Genomic DNA, 18,749 nt, shown 5'->3' on the forward strand with positions numbered 1-18,749 from the left:
GATCGTAAGATTCTATCACAACAGAAAAAGTAGTGTGTACCTATTATTTGGGCTACTGTACAAATGAATTCAGAGTATCATAGTTCAGGCCCAACTGAGCCAAAAAGCAAATCCAGGATATAAAAAATAACCATAAGAAAAGGATTGGAGAAATACCTGAAACTGTGGAACACCTGCTTAGCAAGCATAAGGCTCTGAGTTCACCCTTACTACTCTCTCTCTCAAGCACACACACACACACACACACACACACACACACACACACACACACAAACTATTTGAGCAACAGGGGGCCAGGTGGTGGTAGTGCATGCCTGTAATCCTAGCACCTCAGGAGGCTGAGATCTGAGGATCATGGCTCAAAGCCAGCCCAGGCAGGAAAATCTGTGAGACTCTTATGTCCAGTTAATCATAGAAAAGCCAGAAGTGCACTGTGGCTCAAGTGGTAGAATGCTAGCCTTGAGCAAAAGAAGCTCAGGGACAGCACCCGGGCCCCAGAGTTCAAGTCCCAGGAATGGCAATGAATAAATAAATAAATAAATTAATTAATTAAAATAAAAAATAAGAAGGATTTTTGAAAAGCACTTTAAGCTTTTGTTCTTATAAAATGTCCTCTGAAATAGGAATCTTGGCAATTGATTCACACAGTGTAAATGGTTGTGATGATAAAGACAAAATGAAAGGAAGACACTTTTGTTAGCTCATAACATTGAGTGTCCCTAATCCCCAAAATATGAAATCTCAAATTCTCTAAAATATGGAGATTTTGAGCACTGACATTACAATTAGAAGATTTATGATTTCATGTGATGGGTCCAAGTAAAAAAGAACAGTTATTTAAAATATTGTATTAAATTGCCTTTGGAGTATGTGTGTCACACACACAATACAGATGAATTTTGTGCTTAGGCTTGGTTCTCATCTCCAAGATATGTTATATATACATTAAAATATTCCAAAATCTGAAAAAATACATGACTTAAGCTGCTCTAGCCTCAAAAATTTCCAATAACAGATATTCTATATGAATAGAATATAGATAGTCTATATGAACTTACCTTATTGAGGTTGTACCTAAAAAATGCTGGCCAGTAGACAACTGGACTGAAATTCTGGTACTTGGTAAATTTTTACTTAATAGACTTGAGTCCTCTTCAGAGTTCTGAAAGAAAATTATATTCATTATAAGGTTCATTAGAACTGTCTTACTATAGGAGTACCTGACTAGGAAATCGTTACAGATAAATACATTGAAAGTTTACTGTGTTAAAGTATTGCCCTGAGCCCTTTAAGTACATTGTATTATTTCCTCCTCACACCAACTCTACATACTCCGTATTTCTACTATCTATGTTTCAGAGATGAAGAAGCTCAAGAACTTAAATTGCTTGTCCAAGTCACGTATAACAAATGGAGATGAAGTTGAACACAGATCTGTCTGACTATAGAGACTGAACACTTCTTCACAATATTCAGAAATCTCTGGGAGATCTTTGCCAGCTATACATCTGACAAGGACCTAATAACCAATATATAAGGAGGTCAAAAAGCAAAACCCCTGAAAATCAATAACCCAATTTATAAATAGGTAAAGGAACAAATAGACAACTCTCAGAAAAAGTTTAAGAAAAAGATCAATACATTCTTAGAGAAGTACTCTACTTCCCTGGCCTTAATGGGAATGAAAATCTAACAGCCTTGAGATTCCAATTCCATCTCACTCCAGTCAGAATACCCACTATCAATAGTAGTTTTTACTTTTATGTTGCTTAAAATAGTTTTAGACATATATTATTTATACATAGAAATGAACAGCAATTTTTCTGATTTTTCATATCCAAGCTAATAAGAAATATAAAATTATTCTAAAGTTTTCCTACAGATAATTTTATCAGATTTCTGCATTTTATTCATTTATTCAAAACTTTTACATGATATTTTGTAGATATTTTGTCTTTAAACATCATAAAACAGAAAATTCAGTAATGGCCAGGCATATCTAATTGGACTTTTAGTAACTGGGGAAAATATCTACTCTTTTAAATTACTCAAGAAGAAATGTTACAAAGTACTTAAGAAGAAATATTTGCAGACTAGAGCTTGAAATTTTCTTCTTTGTTCTATAGTTTATGTAGAAAATATGATAATAAATCAATTTTGTTTTTCAAATACAATACAATGATTTATAAAGATCACATCAAAAAAAGTATTGACCTGCTTTTCATGTCATGATATAAAATCAAGAGATTCATCTATCTTTTGAGTACATATTGTTCCCAAACCTAATACCATATACCATATAATATTTAAAAATCAGTTAGCTATTCAGCACTGTTCACTATAGCCATTAATCAGCCTAGGTACCCTTCAGTGGATAAATGGATCAAGAAAATATGGTATATATATACACAATGAAATTCTACTCATCCATCAGAAAGACTGATATTGTTTCATTCACAAAGAAGTGGAAGGGCCCAGAAAAAATTTATGTTAAGTGAGGAAAGTCAGGCCTAGAAAGACAAAGGTTACATTTTTTCTCTCATATGTGGACACTGCAACTATAAATATATAAGTAAATACTTTGAATGGCATGGAAGTGTACACAAATGCATTAATTGAAATATAGTAGATTCAGGGGAGAATGCAAATTGTAATTCCTTAAAAATTGAAGTCATAGCTCACCCCCCCACAAAAAAAATAAAAGAAAGAGGAGGAAGAGGAGAAGGAAAGGAGGAGGAGAAGGAGGAGGAGAAGGAGGAAGAGAAGGAAGGGGGTGTAGACAAATGAAGAGAAAAGAGGGGAGAATCAGTACCAAATTCAATGTGCATCCCACAAAATGAAGAAAAGTGAAGGGAGGCATAGTTTGGGAAGCACAGGTGAGAATGATGAAGGGGCATTGCGCCGCACCGTATCCACTCACTGCTTTGTTGAATGCAACTCCTTTGTGCAATTACTTAAGCATAATAACAATATTTTAAAAAAGAAATTAGTTAACTAGTCATACTTCTTACCTATCGAAGACAAATTGAATAACATACACTTCAAAATGTCTACATGTAACATACTGATGATTACTACATTGTAATTTAATGGCAACTTTTAAAATTAAACAAAAATTAAAAGGATGTTTTACTTTGAACCATGTTTTCTCAGAGGCCATGCATAATTGGTGGAATTAGTTTCAGAATTCATAACAGCTTCCACAAACCATATCATACAAAGAAAATGACCTGGAAGCATTAATACACTGGCAAATGCTGACGATTTTTTTTTCTTATGTGGTACTGAGGAATCAAACCCAGAGCCTCATGCATGCTAGGCAAGCACATTACCACTAAGCCACATTTCCAGCCCCATGCTGACCAAATTTACCTCTCACTACTAAAGAAAATGTTGGGTGCTTTTTTGGATAAACAGAAGTAGTAACTGAGGCAGGATTGATTCCATTATGATTTTTTCCCCACTGAGTCATGCTGGCTGCTATGTTTTTCACTTCCTGTTTCTGGCCTTCTATCAATGGGCATACAAAACAGCACAAACCCAAGTTACCAACCTTAGTAGTACAGTTGGGAGTAAATGGCTAATGGTGTCAAATTCCACCTACTTACCTTTGTCCCATTCTTCTATGCCTACATCTACCCATTCTATGGCTACATCCCTAGCCAAAGAATAACCCACAGTCCATATCTGTATAACCTGAGCAAAATGAGCATCTCCAGCAAAGCTTACAGTGACAGACTCAGACACTTCAATTGTTGGAAGAATATTCTTATCTGTCTCAGGAAGCAGCTCAGCCCTTCCAAGACACTGAATGTTGAATTCTTTTGTTTCTGCTATCCATGAAGATGGGTCTGGAGTGGATCCCTGGTGTGACCTAAACTTAGCAAAGCCCCATTATGTTACTTAGCTAAGGACACTGAAATTCCATCCCTTTTTTGATTGCTAATCCCAGCCTGCACCTGCTTCATGACCACATTAGATTCAGTATGAGGGTCAGTGTGCTGGAATATGACCTAGAGATTTCCTCTGCTGGATACAGAGCTTTCCCATCAGGAGCAAGCACAAGATTTGTATTAGGAACAAGTTTAAGAGGACAAGTTTAATCAAATCACCAAGAGCCTTTGTTGTGTATTTTAGATGTCCCTCAAGCCTGGCTGCATCTTCTGCAACAAAACAAGCTTCAAGTCACCTCTATTACTGGATGTGGGCAGCCTCAAATAACCTACAGAAATCCTGCCATACAGGGGTTTCTTACCTTTGTGTTTTGTTTTGCTTTTTCTTTAATTTTGCTGGATTCTAACACATTATGCTCAAATATTTGTTGTATCTTCTCACAGCTTTGAGCTGGAGGTGGTTGCAGAATAGCAGGCCTTAGAACCGGTTCGGGATGTTTCACAGGACCTTAAAAATAGAATTAAAAGATCTATGTATTTTAATGAAATACTCCTCTCACCCTATTTTTCAATTGACTTATTTTCTTTTTTTGGGGGGGATTTTTTTCATAGAATTTATTTTTAATGTTACAATTACTAATTTAGAAAAATAAATATAAACACTGGGTTGTAAATAGATTACTTATTACATGAATACTTTTTCCCCTATTTGCTCTGATAGGGTTTTTTGTTTTGTTTTGTTTTGTTTTTTCTTATTTTATTTGTGAACATACTGTACAGAGGGGTTACAATTACATGGGCAGGATAATGCGTACATTTCTTACCAAGCATTGCAGCCTCCTCCTTTGTTTACCCTTCACATCCCTTCCCAGCCTCCCCCCCAATCCCAATCTTTCTCCTTCCCCCTCTCCCCCCCCCCACCGCACCGACGTTGTAAAGCTCGTTTTGGACATGACAACTTGTATTTCTCATTGTTGCAACAGGTCCACCTGTATCCTTAAACAACTGGTTTTTCCCCATCTCCTCCACAAGTTATACTGACATCAAATATAGTGAAAGCAGGGGTTATACTGTGGGGGAGGGACATACAAAGCAACAAAGAGATAATCTTATAAATGCGTTAGAAACACATGCATGAAAGAAAAAAACATTAAAATACATATCTAAGGGTTCATTTTCCTGACATCACATTATCTGACCTTTTCCGCTTGACTCATACATATACTAGATATTACAAATAAGGGAAACCATGGGACCTATGTTTCTTTGGGCCTGGCTTACTTCACTTAATATAATTTTTTCCAAGTTTTTCCATTTCCTAACAAACTGGGCAATGTCATTCTTTCTGATGGAGGCATAGAATTCCATTGTGTATATATACCACATTTTCTTGATCCATTCATCTACTGAGGGGCATCTAGGTTGGTTCCATATCTTCGCTATGGTTAATAATGCTGCAATAAACATAGTTGTGCTGGTAGCTTTAGTGTGGTCTTGTTTGTAGACATTTGGGTAAATGCCCCAAAGTGGGATTGCTGGGTCATAGGGGAGTTCTATGTGAAGTCTTTTGAGGAACCTCCATACTGCTTTCCAAGTGGTTGAACAAGTTTACACTCCCACCAACAATGAAGTAAGGTTCCTTTCTGTCCACATCCCCTCCAGCATCTGTTGTTGTTAGAGTTCTTGATTTTTGCCGTTCTAACTGGGGTGAGGTGATATCTCAATGTTGTTTTGATTTGCATTTCTTTTATGGCTAGGGATGTTGAACATTTCTTCATGTGTCTATTGGCCATCCTTCTTTCTTCTTCAGAGAAGTTTCTCTTTAAGTCCTTCGCCCACTTATTTATTGGGCAGTTGTTTCTTTGAGGATTTGTTGTTGGGGGGTTTAATTTTTTGAGTTCCAAGTATATTTTAGATATGAGACCCTTGTCCATTGTATGGCTAGTAAAGATCTTCTCCCAATCCGTGGGCTTTCTATTGATCTTGCTAGCTATGTCATTTGCCCTGCAGAAGCTCTGCAACTTTATGCAATCCCATTTGTCCAACCTTTCTTTGATTTGTTGTGTTTCCGGGTCTCTATTCAAAAAATTTCGGCCTGAGCCAAGGAGACCTAGGGTTTCTCCTATTCCATCCTGTAATGTTTTCAGAGTGTCTGCTTTGACTTCAAGCAAGGTCTTTGATCCATTTGGAGTTGATTCTGGTGCAGGGTGATATATAAGGATCTAGCTTTAGTTTTCTACATGTAGTTAACCAATTTTGCCAGCACCATTTACTGAAGAGGCTGTCTTTCTTCCATTCTATTGTTTTAGCTCCCTTATCGAAGATTAGATGGCTATAGGTCTGTAGGTTCATTTCTGGGTTTTCAATTCTATTCCATTGGTCCTGAGGTCTGTTCTTATGCCAATACCAAGCTGTTTTGATTACTATGGCTTTATAGTAGAGTTTGAAATTTGGTATTGATATTCCTCCAGCAGTGTTCTTTCCGTTGAGGAGCGTTTTTGCTATTCGGGGTCTTTTATTGTTCCATATGAATTTTTGGATTGCCTCTTCTATTTCCTTGAAGAATGAGGTTGGAATTTTGATAGGTATTGCGTTGAATTTGTAGATAGCCTTGGGAAGTATTGCCATTTTCACGATGTTATTCTTTCCAATCCAGGAGCATGGGAGGTTTTGCCATTTTTTAAGTTCTGTGTTGATTTCCTTTTTTTAAGATTTTAAAGTTTTCATCATAGAGGTCCTTCACTTCTTTAGTTAAGTTAATTCCTAGGTATTTTATTTTTTGTGGGGCTATTACAAATGGAGTTGCTTTCCTAATTTCAGCCACACTTTTCTCATTGTTGGCATACAGATCAATTGACTTATTTTCTATGTTCTCACAGCATAATTAAATGAGAGGCTAATCAAAGCCAAATAGCTGGTGAAAAACAAATGTTTTCTACTCATTTCCTGCCTACCTTTAGCCTAATCAATATTCCTATTGTCATTGGGATCTAACTTGCCATTTATTTATTTATCTGTTTGTTTGTTTATTTATTTATTTATTTATTTATTTATGTCATGGGGCTTGAACTCTGGGCCTGGACAATATCCTTCAGCTCTTCAGCTCAAGGTAAGCACTCTACCACTTGAGTGACAGTGTCACTTCCAGTTTTCTGTTGGTTAATTGGAGATTAAGAGTCTCACAGACTTTCCTGCCCCAGGCTGGCTTTGAACCACAATTCTCAGATCTCAGCCTCCTGAGGAGCTAGGATTACAGGTATGAGCCACCAGCGCCCAGTTTTGCCAAATATATATTTTTTAATTGTGAAAATACTGTACAGAGTGGTTACAATTACATGGGCAAGATGATGAGTACATTTCTTATCAAGCATTGTAGCCTCCTCCTTTGTTTCCCCTTCCCATCCCTTCCCTTTCTCCCCCTGCTTGCCAAATATTTTTATGCTTCATGTTTTGTCATTCTGTTCTACCTCTACATATGCTCTCCCATATATATGCATATTGAAAATCTACCTGGTTAAATGTAAGTGCTCTGCGATTCTTGAAATACCAAGTACCCACCTTGTTCTGTACTCCTCATACCAACATTCCCTTGCACAAGAGTTGATGTCATGAAGACATTGTTTTTTCTCACTGTAAGAAAAAATGTATTTTATAAAATTTAAGTCATGTTAATTTCTACACTGTTGGGATTTTTAAGTCCTGTTCAGAATACACCAGTAGATGTCACTATTGCCACTAACTGTAGTACTTCATGCTCATTAGAGGATTGGTTCTGCTCAACATGGGCTTGCCAAATGGGTTTTGCTACATATTCTCAGAAATCTAAATGAGAAGTAGGCCACTAACAGAAAAGGCAGTCTTCTTTGCAGTCATGGCATAGTTTTTCTGTGAAAAAGTCTACAGATCATAAAATCTGAACAAAGCCTGTGTGTGCTCTAATGTATAACTTACATGATGTTCTAAAACTGTCAGTAAAGTCTGCCCTCAATCCCCAGGCTTTCATTAGCATATCTGACGGGAGAAGTAAATATGCCCACTGTGCCAGGATATTTTCTATAAATACACTGATGGTGTAAGACTGGCAGTTGCTACAAGTGTAGAATTTCTATACATTTCAAAAGTTGGGAGTCTCTTACTTGAATAATAGAGATGATATGAGAATAAGAATTACTTTTTCAAAATGTCCTGCAAAATAGCATTACCTAAAAAGTTGCTTCTCAACTCAAATTTAGTGATTACTATCTTTATTTTTGAAAATCAACAATGAATGGACCGTGTCAATTGTACTTTTTTTTTTTCATTTCCAACACCATTAACATTCTTTACAACATAAAATAGAATGGATACTGATACCAGTGTCCTTTCTTGGTGTGGGTTTGATTTTTTAAAAATGAATTAAAGTGAATTGAAATAATGTTATAAATATACATACATATATATATATACATATGTAACATTAAAAGCTATTGCTTTGCTTTATGTACAGTGTAGTAGGACAGAACCCTTTGCCTTTGGCATTAGGCCATTTCTCTTAATGTCTGTAATATGTCAGCTGGGTTTAAAAGGGTTCTGTTGGTTTCTGTGGCTTAAAGATGCTCAGTTATTAATGAGAATATTGATTTATTCATTTGAAAACTCTTTAATTCCTATTTACAGAGGAACCAGTTAAAAAGAAGCAAATGCTTTATATTTTTAAAAGTTACTTTAGCAGCAAACTAAACAGGAAAAGGGAGTTTGTCTTCACCAGAACTAAAAATATACAAGAATAGAAACCATCACTTTAATGTAGAGAAAGCACAAATCATTTCAGATTATTTTATGATACAGTAGTCTTACTCAGCAAGGCATTTAAAATTTTAGGTAAAGAGAAGTAATGTTTTAATTATCGAAAATCTCTCATGGACGGACATTCAGAACATTAGAATATGACTCTAAATGTTTGGAGTACTCTAGGGATGTGGATAATACTGGAAGTTGCTTTTATTTTATAAGGCTGCTCTTAGGTAATGCTATCATCAACATGAAGCCCTAAAAACTAAACCATCCAAGTCAAATTTTCTACCAAAAATAAATATTCATGTAAGTGAATTTGTGAGGTTAGTATTCATACAAGTCACACGATATGATTCTTGTATATTTTGCTAAGGCCTGTATTTGGTTTGTTGCTAAAATACTATCCTTTTAGACCAGCTGAGAAGGAAAGCTGATGGTTAATATGAGTGCTCTTTGTTACCTGGCCCGGAAGGTGGGAAGGTCGGAAGGTCAGTGAAGGATGAGGATCTCAGGCGCTTCTGAAACAAGGTTGACACTGAAAGCAGATTGCAAACTCCAGTTATTAAGGTGTTTTGGTAGGGATTTTTGCTGTTTGGGGAAAGCTTTTAGCTCAACAAAGCTTTTAGCTCAACAACTTAGAAAAACCTTTGTACTTTTATCAAATAAAATAAAGTTTTAAAAAAGAATAATGCTGGTGAAGGATTAGAAATTAATTCCCTTTCCATCCAAATTAAGCAAATACTTTTTTTGAGTGCAGACCATGTATAAAACACTCTTTCAGTCTAGAAGATGACATCAGTAAGCTCATAGTAGAAGAGGCAGATGCATATATAAACTGCCAAATTACAAGGCCCAAAGTCAACATGACCCAATAAGAAGGAAATCATTGGAGTGCTTTGATGTAAGTGGCAGGAAATTAAGTTACTGATGGGCTCAAGATTCAGTGTATGACACAGTTCCTCTTCAAATATAGGCACCATTTAATGAATAGATGGTTAATTTTTAAAAAGCTACTTTGAAGGCATCTTAGAAATTTTATATTCAGAACAATCATAGTCTACACTTACCTCCTTGGGATTGAGAATCTACAGTATACAGAGTAAAAGATGAAGACCTTACACGTTTTCTTGAGAAACCATTGCATTCTGCAAGAAATTTAATAGAAAGGGTTATTTGTTATGCTTGTCCTCAGGCCATTATATAGAAGGACAAACATAGGACATCATTTGATACTATGTTAATTCATAAAGCCCAGTTTTAAATCTACTCGCAATTATAAACCTATCAGCATATCATATTAGTATCAAATAAGTAGAAAGGAGAAACCTCAACAGAAATTGTACATGCAGCCTGAGGTTCTACGGAGAATTTCGGGGAAGGCTAAGGACAGGCAGTGGTGAATCACAGACTTGTAATTACTCTCATCAGTGTTCTCAGTGATCTACTTGTCATCTTTCAAAACAAATGCCCATTTACACATATTTTTTTAATTAAGAAAAAAGGAAAACATCGTTTTACAGTCTATGTGCATGCCCAAATGCTGGCACCTGCTTGTTTTCTTTGTATAAAGATTGATTTTGCAATACAGATTGTGAATCATTACCACGTTCTGTCGCTTCACGCAGGATGTCTTCTGCGGGTCTCTGAAAGGACACAAAGCAGCCAGTGAGAGCTGAGTATTTGATTGCATCAGAGTTCCAGACTGTCACTGTTTAAAGGAATTCTTAGAAGCTAAGACTGTTTGTCCCAACTGCACAAAGCAGTTCACTGGGGATGTAATCCACAGAAAGTCAAATTTTGCTCAACCATTTTATATGTCAAGGACTACAGAGTCATTTATAGGAAGATGTCTATAAAACAGAGTTTTGAGGCACCCACTCTAAAGACTCTCAAGTGGTTGATCTGTTGTAAGAATCTGCTTTTTTAAAAAAAAAAATGCTTGGAGGTTTAGTATTTCTTTTGGCTTCTTTGTGGATTATCAGGACTATCTTATTCTACAGGTAAAAGAGCTGTATAATAAGAATAAATACCAAGGAATAACAATAAGTTAAAGTAACAATGCTAGTCATCTTATTATCTTTCACAGCAAGTGGTCTCAGGATGATGCTCAAAAAATGTAATGTCTATCAGTCCCATTGAACAAACATTGCTGTCTAGAGTTTATTTTAGATTCACTTCTATCTAGATCAGGTCATGGGGGGAAGGGGGGAGTGAACTCATGAGAAACCAGCCTCCTTAATCTCTTGCAGTTTCTTCCCCTTTTTAGATCAGTCCCCATAAGCATATTATTTTAGTAAAAATCAGTGTGTTATCTATATCATCCCATTTCAACCAAACTGCTGTCTACATATCTCACCTACATGAGTTCCCAGCAACACTGCTCAGTTACTTAAAATCAAAGGATAAATCTATACAGAAGAAATGTTTTGGAATCACTAGCTAGCTTCTTGAAATAGAATTTTCTTGGTCAGAATAAAGTCAAAGAAAAGGGAATTCATTCTTACCTTAAAAGTCTGTTCCACCTTTTCAAAAACAAATATTGGTTGAGCAATCACAGATTTTTCTGTTGAGAAAATGTGCAGGTAAGAAATCAGAGCATATGTTGACATTCCTGACATCACCTCAAAATATTTGCAGGAACTGGGGAAAAGCAAAGGAAGGGGTGACATTGTCTAAAAAAAGAAATGTATTTATTACCTGACTTACAAAATGGTAACCCCATTGTATAACACTTTAATAATGACAATAATAATTGAGAGAAAAGTATATTTGTTTTTTATTTATTTTATTTAGCAGTACTGGGAATTGAACTCAAGGCCTAATATTTGCTAGGCAAACACTACTTGAAACATTCTTTTAGCCCCTACATTGATATTACAAATGACATATTTATAAATTACTTAAGGACTAATTAGAGAAATAGTACTTAAGGGAGGTGATGGTAGTATGTTAATAAACAGACAATTTTTTTTAAATTTAATGTACTTGAAATAGAGGTGTACTAGAGAACTTGCCTAGTCTGTACAAGGCACTGGGTTTGATCTTTGGCATCACAAAAAGAGTTTTAAAAAGAATCACTTTATGAATTTAATAAAACTCAAATCCAATTACTTGTTTTTAGAATCTCTTTACAAATAAGAGTTTTCATACAACAAACCCATTAAATTTGTTTTAAATGGAGAGGTGATAAAAGAGAGTAAATTTGTTTAAAGTACATTATGCATATGTATGGAGATGTCATAACGAAACCCGTCTGGATGATTAATATGTGCTATTAAAAGAGATGAATGGGTTTAAAAAAGAATAAAACTTTCAGTAGGTAAAAAAATTGAGTTCTGACTACAGTTGTTTTACTTGCATTGGATCTTAAGATCTGTGTTATATGTAGCTTACAATTCCAGCATTCAGGAGGCTGACACAAAAGGATCACAAGATTGAAGCCATACTGGCATACAGTGACATGACCCTAATGAAATGCAGTGCATTTCATCCTTAACTTTGTCCAGACAGAGTTCATATTTCCTTGGCAAGGGTGATTATGTGCTAAACTCTATTTTCAATGTTTACATTAAGTAAAAGTCCACAAAGCCAGTCTTATTGCTCTTTTTTTTTATTTAAATAAGAAAATGGAGAAAAGCTCATTGATTTCAGGGTATACATGAGTAATAATATTTATGTATTAGCATTCCAGAATTCTTTGGAAGAAGTACTATATGGGGACTAAAATTCAGATTCTAAGTTGAATTGGCTATATACTTTGGGAAACTTAATATGTCTGTACCTTGATTTTCTCATCTGAACAAAAATAAAATTAGAACACTACTTATATAGCTTATGTGAAGATTAAATGAAATTTCTAGATAATTACTTTGATTAAAATATGACAAAGAATAACATTAAAGAAAAATATTAATATTTGGTGTACCACCAATACCCATTTGTAAGCTTACAGCTGACATTGCTACCTGGTGACAGTATGTTTCTAATAATTCCAAGTAAGACAATTGCATCCACTGTATGCCCCAAAGGCTTTCATTTTCCTAAAAACCTATGATATGAAAGGGTCATAAATTCTGCTAGACTGCTCTTCATTAATCTCTTTGTGCTATGTGAACTCAAGTTCCTTCTTGGATCCCAGTGAGTAAATAAACTGCTCAGTTCTTATGCACCTTTCCTGACATCTGCCCTGGGAATCTGAGAGGAGGAGAAGAAGGAGGAGGCGGAGGAGGAGTGGGAAGAGAAAGAAGAAGAGGAGGAGGAAGAGGGAAAAAAAGGAGGAGGAGCTCCTAAAGTTATATTTTAAAATGCCATCTGTTTTATTTCAATAATATCATTAATTAATGCATTTTTCAACAGATATGTACTTATGTAAAGCATTGTGGCTAACCAGGGGGAAAAAACACAAGCAATGAACAAACGGAAAAAGGAAAACAGACCATGTCTCTGCTGTCACAGAGCTTGCACTTAGGAGTAGAAGTAAAGTTTTAAGTAAGTACATTAGTTACTTAACTTCAGCTGAGATAAGAGTTACAAAGGAAAGATACTTGATTCTTAGCAAGAGACCAGTGAGGATGTTGCCTGGTTTCTGAAGTCATACTTGAGTTCCCAGGAGAGGTGCTTTTTAGACAGTTAGATATTCCAGAGAGCAAAACAAGTATAAAGTCTACAGTTTGGACAATTCCAATGATGGTAAAACCAATCTGGCAGAACCCTAAGAGAAGGGAGGATGAGTGGAAGAAAAATAGGGTTGGAGATGAGACTGGAGTCTTCCAAGAATTTGGTTTCTTCTGACGAGTTTTCCCAGGAAAAATGGGAAACCATTGTTTTAGTATGGTGTGTGTGTGTGTGTGTGTGTGTGTGTGTGTGTGTGTGTGTGTGTGTGTGTGTGTGTGTGTGTGTGTGTGTGTGTGTGTGTGTGTGTGTGTGTGTGTGTGTGTGTGTGTGTGTGTGTGTCTTTAAAGCCCACTCTGCCTGCTGCATAGAAAATGGTAGGAACTAAGGAATCTAATTAAAAGGATACCCTAAGTTCTAGAAAAGAACTGATGAGGCAAAACTTTATTTCTTTAAATCTTACAGCTAGGGCTGGGAAGGTGGCTCTGTGGTAGAGTACTTGTCTTGCCTGCATGAAGCCCTGAGTTCGATTCCTCATCACCACATAAGCAGAAAAAGCCGCAAGTGGTGCTGTGGCTCAAGTGGTAGAGTGCTAGCCTTAATCTGAAGAGCTGAGGGACAGTGCCCAGGCACAGAATTCAGGCCCCACAACTGACAAAAACAAACAAACAAAACAAAACAAAACAAAAAAACTTCACAGCCAAATGCTGGTGGCTAGTGCCTATAATCCTAAATACTCAGGAGGCTGAGATCTGAGGATCATGGTTTGAAGCCAGCCACAGCAGAAAACTCCTTAAGACTCTTATCTCCAATAAACTACTCAGAAAAAGCTGGAAGTGGCGCTGTGGCTCAAGAGCTAGAGAGCTAGTCTTGAGCAAAAGAAGCTCAGGGACAGTGCCCAGGCCCTGAGTTCAACTCCAGGACTGGCAATATATATATATATATATATATATATATATATATATATATCCATAGTTAAAAAATTAATATACTCTTCTGTTACAGTACAGAAAGTAAAAGGATGAGAAAGGAATATTTGAGCACAAGATAATTTTGATGTTTTGCCTGTTTTAAGATTCATGAAGCATTTATTAAATACCTATATGCCTTACTGTTTTCTGAATATTTTATTAAGTAAAGACATTCCTTAACTGCACAAATATTTTATGGGTACCAAGTATAAGAAAGGCTGAAAATTACTACCTATATAACTCAGTTTTAGTTCATGTATAATTCTGCTCCTTAATTCTGCACATTGTGAGTGAAGTGATTTTATTCATCATCTTGTTTAACTTAATTATTTTGCATATTCTATGTTATTTGTCACTGACAGACAAGAAAACAAAAGTGTAATTGAATTTCTTGTTCAACGTTATAACTCTAATAAGCAGAAAAGCCTTTAATTAAACTCAATTCTTCCTCCTCGAAAAGCATTGAGCTCTCTCATGTCACACTTTTGTTAATCAGATGTGCTACTATTTTTTCAAAAAAAGAAAAACTCAGGTAATTAACTTCTGAGATGAGTGGAAGAGGTTCCTGAGAAACCTCTAGGAGAATTTCTCCAAGAAAATGAAACTAAAGCACGTTGAATACCTCACAGGTTGAATTTTTTAAAAATGATATTTAGATAATTCTTTTCTTGGTTGCTGTTTTGTTTTCTTTTGTCTTGTTTGTTTATATGTCTTTGAGAGAGGAAAGGGGAAAACAGAAATGAGGGACAAAGGATGAATAAATGCAGCAATGATACTCACCAGACACCATGTGGAAAATAAACTATGCAACTTGTGGGTGGGGATGGGAGAGAAAAACTGGGAGAGAACAAGGGAAGGGCTGACATTGTCCAAAAAGAAATATACCCTTTACCTGATTTATGTAACTGTAACGCCTCTGTACATCACCTTTATAATAACAATAAATTACTTTTTAAGGTGTATTTAGAAGATTGGTGGGAAGTTTAGGGAATCAACCAACAATATGTAATTATAAAAAACTAAGAAAACAGTAATACAAATATGACATAATTATTATGAGAAAATATAATTGTGCACAAGAAGAAAAATAATGTATTGAATGAATTACTTGTAATGCCATTTACTTAGTCACAACAATGTCAATAAGAAGTACTAATCTTGTCTAGCACTGGTGGCTCACACCTGTAATCCTACCTACTCAGGAGGCTGATATCTGAGTGCCAGCTAGGGCAGGAAAATCAGGATATCGGTGCCAGCTAGGGCAGGAAAATCCATAAGACTTTTATCTCCAATAAACCACTAAAATTCTGAAAGTGGAGCTATGGGTCAAGTGGTAGCGCTCTAGCTTTGCTCAGGGGCAGTGTTGAAACCTTGAGTTCAAGCCCTAGGACCAGACCTCCTTGACCCCCCCACAAAAAACAAAGTAGTGATCTTATTAAACTTATAAACCAACTTGGAGAAAATAAGTATGTATTTGTGTAGTGATCCTATTCATTAGGTTCAAGGAAATCTGTAAAGGTAAACTACATTTTTTTAATAGCTTGCGCTACATACATGATATATGGAGATGTAGAAGTAAGCATCAAAAGATACAGTTGTGAGGGGTGGATGTTACTGTCTTTAGAGATCAAGAAAAGTTAGCCAGGTGCCAGTGACTCACACATATAATCCTAGCTACTCAGGAGGCTGAGATCTGAAGATCAAGGTTCAAAGCCAGCCCAGGAAGGAAAGGCCATGACCAATTAACCACCAGAAAACCAGAAGTGGTGCTGTGGCTCAAGTGGTAGAGTGCTAGCCTTGAGCTGAAGACCTGAGGGACAGTGCCCAAGCTCAAGTTCAAGCCCTACAACCAACAAAAAACAAAAGAAAAAAAAAAAGAAAGAAAGAAAAGAGAAGAAAAATAAGGACAAAGGAAGAGACCAGGAGCACAACTGCTGATTTTCCTGAAAGGTCTTAATTTCATTTCTTAAACTACATGCATATTATGTCTTTGAAACAATAAAATAATATCTGAAAAGAATTTCTTCTTTATAGTAATGTCAGGCACCATAATTTAAGGACAAATCTCATATATCTTCCCCAAATAGACCTCTTATTGAGGTATATTACTTGACAAGGATGCAATATTTTATTTCTTGGTTTTAACTGTAATTTACATTAAAATTTATGGAAATATGGTAGGGGGCATAGGTAAAAGAATCACAACCTGTGGTTAGCCGTAGACCCCAAAATGAGACCCTATCTAGTAATAAAACATGAAAGTGCTGGGGATGTGGCTCAAATGGTAGTGCTCTTTCCTAGCAATTGCAAGGCCTTGAGTTCAAATCCTTGGTACCCTTGTATGTATAAATATACATATATATATGTATATTTATAAAAAGTGTGACCAGATAGCATCATTAAGTTCCGAACATAATTGCTGAACCAGCATAATTGCACATCTGCTCTTTATAATGAAATCTAAACTCTTGAGAGGCATTTTATATTCTTAGTCGTCATCTTTATTCATTCAACACAGGCATCCAAGTCACCAAACTAAACTTCATCTCAGTATTATGCACATATGTAATAGCTCTGTTCTTTGAGATTTCCCAAGTGCCATCACTGTCAGTGTTTACAACAAATCTGAATGTCCTTTTCCCCTGCTTTAATAGGTAGCATCTACCTACTCCCTCTGTCAGTTTTGGGTGAGTTGTAAGGGGTCGTCCCTAACCTTTTTTGCTATGTACTTAATTGACACCCAGTCTCTGAAAAACTTATTTGAGCTAGACTGTTAACTGAAGAATTTTGCTCATGAATCATTTGAGAAGATGGTGTTTGAAAAGATCTTAGCGATGGCCAGGAAAGGTGGTGGAAAACAAGCTTTGCAGAGAAGAGTATGGCAATAAACCCTCTTCTGAGGAGTAGGGACTGCCAAATGGGTCACTTCTAATTGCTACCAGGCCTGGGATTATCCACTTGGACTGTAGCCCTGGCAGGCTCTGCAAGTTCTTTTCCTTTCTTCTTAGCCTTTCCACGTGTCTCTGCCACATCTTCTCCTCTAATTTCCTCTCCCTGGGTACTGCTCTCTAATGGTTTTCTTTATGCCCCGGTCCAATTCAACTTCTGTCTGATTAACTCACTGATCAAAGAAAGCATGGATTTTGGAGCTTTGAGGCCAGATAGTCCTACTTTACTGTAAAAAAATAAAATTACTCCACTTGTAACTTTCTCATTTCTCTTTCTGTATACATATTGTATATATATATTAAAGGATTATTATGTGGACTGAAGCAATGTATGCATGGGGAAGATCATCTTCAAACCTTTGGGGAAAATACAGAGTATTTCTCTATTCCTGGCTAATGTGGACAAGAAACATCACTGCTTATGCCAAACACAGACATTGCTACCCTTCTAGAAGTAGAACCAAGGCCTTGAAAGTTCTGCATTTATTGCATGGGCTTACATCTCAGCCTCAGCTCCAAGCTGTGCTGCCTTGTTCATAATCCAGTCACGAGTGAGAATAGGCTGTAGCAGATATTAAATTTCATTTGCATTTTAGGACCTAGAGATTTGAAGCAGCAATAACTCAATCAAAGACAAATTGTTTTCATTTCTTAACATCTACTTCACAAATGTCTCTAGAGGGAAGTTTGTAAATCCTTGAAATCCAGGGAATTTGAATTAAATCATTTCACATAGAACGTCTGGCAACATGTCTCTATCATCAAACCCAGTGATAACTAGAGCAATTGAATTTCTGTTTTCCAAGGAGGCTCTGTAATTGATCCCCCAATACATGGTCATCATGTACATGGATTCTAGACTGGGAATGGTCAGGGGCCAGAATGGTTTCATGAAGAGCTTTATATTTTTTTATTTCAATACTCCATTTTCAATACATATCACAACACCACTTCAATTAAATTTCACTATTATCTCAGTGTCAAAACTATTTCTATTTGGATAGTTCTGTGTTCTTCCTCCTCCTCCTTTTCCTCTTCTGCTTCCTCTTCCTCTTCTTCTTCTTCCTTCTTTTTCTTTTTCTTCTTCTTGGCAGCAGATACCACATGCGAGTTATACAAGTCATAAGCCTTTACCCTTTTGCCTTTTGGAATATCTATCCTCATCTGAACTTAGTAAGTCCTTTGAAAAGTTAGACCTAGCTGATCTCCCACAATGCTTCTTTTATATACTCACTGGTAATATAAAACTTAAATTTTATCATACTTTTACCTACTATAAACATAGATATATTAATATTTGGTATATAAATGAGTGACTACAAGGACACAGGGATATGTGAATTTTACAAACCTATACTTGAGGAAAACAGACCTGAGTTCAGGTTCCCCTTCCTTATTTTTCTAAGCCCAGATTTCCATATCTGTGAAATGGGAATCATAAGACCTTCCTCGTATACTTGTAATGATAAACCATGTCACATATATTTAACAAGTAATACAGTGGATGACTTGCAAGAAATACTTAGTAAACTGTTCTTATTACATGATTATAT

General features: G+C 36.1%; 1 protein-coding gene across 2 annotated transcripts in view; it reads right to left on the bottom strand.

The window, feature by feature from the left end:
- The window catches only part of Ranbp3l (RAN binding protein 3 like), a 43,588-nt gene that overhangs the window by 13,647 nt on the left and 11,192 nt on the right, over positions 1-18,749 (bottom strand). Inside the window, exons 2-8 of one of the 2 annotated variants that reach the window (XM_070041036.1) lie at positions 11,171-11,229; positions 10,270-10,309; positions 9,734-9,811; positions 9,127-9,201; positions 7,452-7,523; positions 4,256-4,401; positions 1,059-1,162 (exon numbers count right to left, since the gene is read on the bottom strand). In XM_070041036.1, the coding sequence (XP_069897137.1) occupies positions 1,059-1,162; positions 4,256-4,401; positions 7,452-7,523; positions 9,127-9,201; positions 9,734-9,811; positions 10,270-10,309; positions 11,171-11,229 (574 nt within the window). The remainder of the gene's footprint in view (positions 1-1,058; positions 1,163-4,255; positions 4,402-7,451; positions 7,524-9,126; positions 9,202-9,733; positions 9,812-10,269; positions 10,310-11,170; positions 11,230-18,749) is intronic. The other variant, XM_070041037.1, reaches the window with a different exon arrangement.

The sequence above is a fragment of the Dipodomys merriami genome, unplaced genomic scaffold (assembly GCF_024711535.1).
Source record: "Dipodomys merriami isolate MVZ:Mamm:240054 unplaced genomic scaffold, mDipMer1.0.p SCAF_30, whole genome shotgun sequence".
Lineage (NCBI taxonomy): Eukaryota > Metazoa > Chordata > Mammalia > Rodentia > Heteromyidae > Dipodomys > Dipodomys merriami.